Genomic DNA, 5,474 nt, shown 5'->3' with positions numbered 1-5,474 from the left:
ATATATATATATATATACATACATATATATATATATATGTATATATATATATATATATAAGTTTTAGCCTTACTTATTTGAGTACCTCAAGTGAAACTAAATGAAAATGAGAAATGTTGCCTTGGCAACATGCTAAAAGAAAAACATGTGACTGATTTTTTTATATTGTATTTTCAATTTCAGTTAACATTTATTTAATATCATGTGACAATTTTAGTTAACTATAATAACCTGGAAGTACATTATTTCTTTTAAGTCCACTGGAAAACAACACTGACCTGAACCGATCTGAATAATAACTCTACTGTCTTCTGTAGAGCTGCTTTAGTGCTGAAAGTGAATTAGTTCTGATTTGACAACATTAACATTATGTTATTTTCCGTGTTTGTTACCGTGCAGCTGCTATGAAACGATCTGTACTTTATAAAGCGCTATAGAAATAAATGTGACTTACAGCATCGAATCAATCCACATGCAGATCAAACATGTTTGGTCTGGAGAAAACGTTTCTGAGGGCTCTAGTATGTCACATCAAACCCTTTTATTGCTGCTTTTCATGATCTGACTCCATTAACGGCTTTATTTTCTGTAACCTGATGGTGTTTAATCGAAGTATGTTTGAAAAGCTTGACTTACGTCCTCGACGTTGACGTTCTCTTTGGCGCTGGTCTCAAACAGTCGGATGCCCATCTGCTCAGCAAACTTCTGCGCGTCATTGGTCTCCACCACTTTAGAGGCGGGATCGTCATTCTTATTACCCACTGAACCCAGAGCAGAGGAAACGAGCGTTAAAACCAATCATAACACGCTGAAAACTGAATCTGATCAAATACCAGCAAAAATGTCAAGTTCATATTTGTAAGTCAATTGTTATTCGCTTTGGACAAAAGGGTCTGGAAAATGACTAAATGTAAATTTCATCCACAAAATATTAAAAATTAAAGATAAAGAAAATTATGCATATTATTAGGACCATTGTCTTTTTTTTGTATTGTGTAAATAAGTCAATTAAAGACATTTTCCTTCAAAAATCTCATTACTGCAATGCTAGAAAAAAAATGTCAATATAAAAATATGCAAAATAATATAGCCTAATAATATTAAATGTCCAACATTTTCATTAAGGGCAGCTGAAATTAATTTGACTGTTTTTAAACAAAAAGGCCATTTAAATGAATATATAAAATGGATTAAAAACACATTTGGAATGCACTTTTTATGAGTACGCATTCATTGAGAACATTAATACTTGTAAAAAATAAAAAATTATATACAGTGGGTACGGAAAGTATTCAGACCCCCTTCAATTTTTCACTCTTTGTTATATTGCAGCCATTTGCAAATGGCTGCAATATAACAAAGAGTGAAAAATTTAAGGGGGTCTGAATACTTTCCGTACCCACTGTATATACTGTATATATATATATATATATATATAACACACAAATACACAATTAACCTTAAATCTTGATAGTGATAAAAATATTTTTACTCATTTATCAACTACTGCAATTTCAACTTCTTCGCATGTAACTTTGTGGAAGCTATATTCGAAACTGTAACTTTCACACGTTTCTTTGAGAGATTCATTGAAAAAAGCAACAATGTATTTACCTAATATTCGACAGACGTCGTCACAGTTTTGATTGATTTCATGAAGCCAGCGTTTGACGTTCACGAACGACTCGGCGCTGGAGACGTCATAAACCACTATAACGCCGTGAGTGCCTCTATAGTACCTGAAAGAGACCATCGCACACACACACACACAACCACATCAGCGCTCTGAAGCTTTACTAACACAAAAATAAAACCGCAATAAAAGTCCTGAGACAGACACAGAGATGGACACGAGGACAGGTTTGTTCATTTGTTTATAATTCAGCATCATTCCAGCTCCCAGAGCTATATTCACTGAGAGAAATAAGTGAAACACAAAGCAAATAAAAACAACCTATGCATGATTTTTAAAGTTTAGCACAAGGACAAAAAACCTGGGGTTTGAAAGTTGATGAAAAGCAATTTAATTAAACCATAAAAATGCTAAATTAAAATAAATAATTAATTATAATATAATTAAAAATTCAATTAAAAATAAAACAATTTAAAATAAAACACTAAAACATTTATATATTTTTTAATAAAAAAAACTTTTTTCAGGAAAATCAATGTAATACGTTTTTGTTCAATAATATTTTTTGATTCTTATTTATAATTTTGAGGGAATTTTATGATACTACGCAATATCGATACAATTTTAATGAGCCATTTGTTCCATTAGAATTATTATTTTTTTTTTATTTCTTCATTTCTGTATTATTATTTTTTTTATAAATACATTATTTCACATTAAAATAGAGTGAAGGCATTTAAAATCCATTTTTTGAAGTGAGAATTGTGCCATGATTGTGCCGTAATGTTGCGTAACCTCCTGTATAGCTCCCTATATCAATATATACAGAAGCTTTTGGATGCACGTTGTTTTTTAGACATCATTTCTTTATTTAATCAGGTTTTGCATTTAGATTTATATTTAGCCATTCTAAAAGATTGTTTTGTGTGTTCATATTGCTAATGCGACAAAAGTCACCAAGTGTCATCTCATTCCGATGAAGCTACGATTTAAAAAATGTCAAAATATAACATTTTTCGGTCAAAAACGACCGAAGAGGCCCAGAGGGTTAAGAGATTAAACAACTAGATCCACACATTCAGCAGGACTGGAACGCCTGGCATCCACTGAACTCCACATATTCTGTTTATTACGTTTTAGATAATCTCATCATGCTCTCACTGACCAATAAGAATGTATTTTAACACATTTAACCATCTTTAAATCCACAGATTTGTCCTGAAATCAACACTTAAAACGCGAAAAGTCCACCTGGACTCCAACATGTGCAGTGTTTGGAATAAAAGACAAGTAATCAATTCTAAATGAGACTAGATCTGCACATCTTCTGAAGGAAAGGGTGACCCGTGACTCTTTCACTTCCTGCGACTGACATCGCTGACAGGAAGTGGTCGTCTGAGGTGACTTTTCTCAAGGCACACATCATCAGGATTTGAGAATCACTGGTGTTCTTCATGTTTCGACGGCGTCAGCGGGTTTGAAGCGCGAGCTCTTTCTCATGAGCCGTAACAGAGGCTGTTTCTGAGCTTATTCTAATAGGAGACCATCTCACTGCGCTCGCAAACTCCTTCAACAGCAGTTCACTCCTGCTGGAGCTCAGGGCTTTATATATAACAAATATAATAATTATAACAATGTAGAAAATAAATATAAAGGGTGAGAGAGCCAAACACCAAAGCGAAGCTAAATAAAAATATAAATAAATTAATAAAAAAATTAAAGTCGATTTATCTTGGAGATATTTCAGGAACATGTCATATTATAATATGCATAATAAAGCAATAAGCCCCAAGAAGCCGTGGTTTACAGTGAATTTATAACAGCTAAGGGGCGTTGTTAGGGACGACGCGAAGCGGAGCTGTTATAAATTCACTGTAAACCACGGCTTCACGGGGCTTATTGCTTTTATAAAACGGTTATTCCATAAGGTTTCACAGAATAAAACAGAGCAAATAAAGTGTAATGATATTAATAAAAACAGTATTCTTCCACCAAACAATGTAGCTTTGTGTGTTCCACCAAACACACAAACGTAAACAAAGGTGTGTGTTTGTAGAGTAATTTACAACAGCTTCGAACGCGGCTCAGCCAATCAGAATCAAGCACCGGAACTATCCGTTTTATAATATTAAATTAAATGTATAATGTTAAATTTCATTAAATGTATAAAATTGTGAATTTTAAATGTGCTTTAAAAAATTATTACAGCTTTGCTGTGCTTATTTGTAAGGCTGCAGCATTTGGCTAAAATATTGTAATTATTATATATTAATATAGCTACATAATAATAGTAATAATAATATAGAAAATGCATATAACCAGTCAACAAGTCTCTTCTGCAGTGCTAAGCTAAATAAAAATAAAAACTAATTTAATTAACAACAGAGCCCAAACTATTAAATTCAATTGCTTTTTTGCAATTAATTGTCAGATATAGTTAACACTTAAACAACTCAAAACATTTATTGTGTGATTTTTCTGACAACACTGACAGAATTTAACAGCCGAGACTTATTTTTATTTAAAAAAAATTACTTAAATGTATTAATAGAATCAATCAAATTAAAAATAAACTAATAATAAACAAATTTTACTCATGCATTAAGTGAAAAGGCACAGACTAAAAGATTGAGATCATCATGCATCAGTAAAATCAATATCGTCTTCCACAAAAGCATGGATTTGAAACAATAGGCTAATTAATTATTTAATAACTACTCTAAAACCACACTAAGGCACTTCAAAGCTTGATAGGATTTAATGCTCCAGTTTGCTCTCTAAACACATGAACTCGTGTCCTGGAAAGCATGAAGTCACGTCACACACCTCTCTCAGTAAACCGAAACTGAATGTATGAAGTGTCTAAAGGAAGGAGGTTTCTGAAAGAGGAAACAAGACGCTTCAGAACCGGCTGCGGCTCAGTCTGTGTGAGTTCACATCATTCAGATATCACCACTGCAGCACACCTCACCTTTAAGATGGATTTGCTCAAAGGTAATTCTAAGAATCAGAGACACGGCTCACAGCTAAAATCCCAGCAAACAGCTGCTTCACAGATGAGCCCTGTTCATCAGAACAACCAGTTCAAAACTGCCACGAAGCACACGGCAGCCATATGCAGCTCTACTGAGAACCTAATAAACAAAGAGACCGAGAGAGCTGCTATTGACCAACCCGGCACTCTTAACTAGCGTAGAGAAGTCAAACCGGTTTGGAGAAAAAAAAATACATTTATTGTGATTTTTGTGATAAAAATCATTATAATATAATTTGCCGTATAATAAATGTATGATATATATTATATAATTATTAGGCTATTTCTAAAAAAATACTAAATTATAAAAATATTTCACTGCAAAAAAAAAAAATTATTATAATATAATTTGTTGTATAATAAATTTATTATATATATTATATAATTATTAGGCTATTTCTAAAAAATACTAAATTATAACAAAATATTTCACTGCAAAAAAAAAAAAAATCATTATAATATAATTTGCCGTATAATAAATTTATTATATATTATATAATTATTAGGCTATTTCTAAAAAATACTAAATTATAACAAAATATTTCACTGCAAAAAAAAAATCATTATAATATAATTTGTTGTATAATAAATTTATTATATATTATATAATTATTAGGCTATTAGGCTAAAAAAAAAAAAATCTAAAATCTTTCACTGCAAAAAAAAATTGTAAATAACTTCATAAAAATTAAATGCAGCTAAGAAAAATAATATAAAAATAATAATTTTATTTTACAGTACAACAGTACTAATACAGCTGTCTTTGGATAAAAGTAGGGCTGTTGCGATCCGTCGATTTTATTCGAC

General features: G+C 31.4%; 1 protein-coding gene across 2 annotated transcripts in view; it reads right to left on the bottom strand.

Moving 5' to 3' along the window:
- The window catches only part of LOC107691161 (ras-related protein Rab-35-like), a 9,246-nt gene that overhangs the window by 1,474 nt on the left and 2,298 nt on the right, over positions 1-5,474 (bottom strand). For both annotated transcript variants that reach the window (XM_016489647.1, XM_016489646.1), the window contains exons 4-5: positions 1,615-1,739; positions 637-761 (exon numbers count right to left, since the gene is read on the bottom strand). In XM_016489647.1, the coding sequence (XP_016345133.1) occupies positions 637-761; positions 1,615-1,739 (250 nt within the window). The remainder of the gene's footprint in view (positions 1-636; positions 762-1,614; positions 1,740-5,474) is intronic.

This window comes from Sinocyclocheilus anshuiensis, unplaced genomic scaffold, assembly GCF_001515605.1.
Source record: "Sinocyclocheilus anshuiensis isolate Anshui unplaced genomic scaffold, SAMN03320099.WGS_v1.1 scaffold458, whole genome shotgun sequence".
Lineage (NCBI taxonomy): Eukaryota > Metazoa > Chordata > Actinopteri > Cypriniformes > Cyprinidae > Sinocyclocheilus > Sinocyclocheilus anshuiensis.
This window is presented reverse-complemented; position numbering and strand designations above follow the sequence as displayed.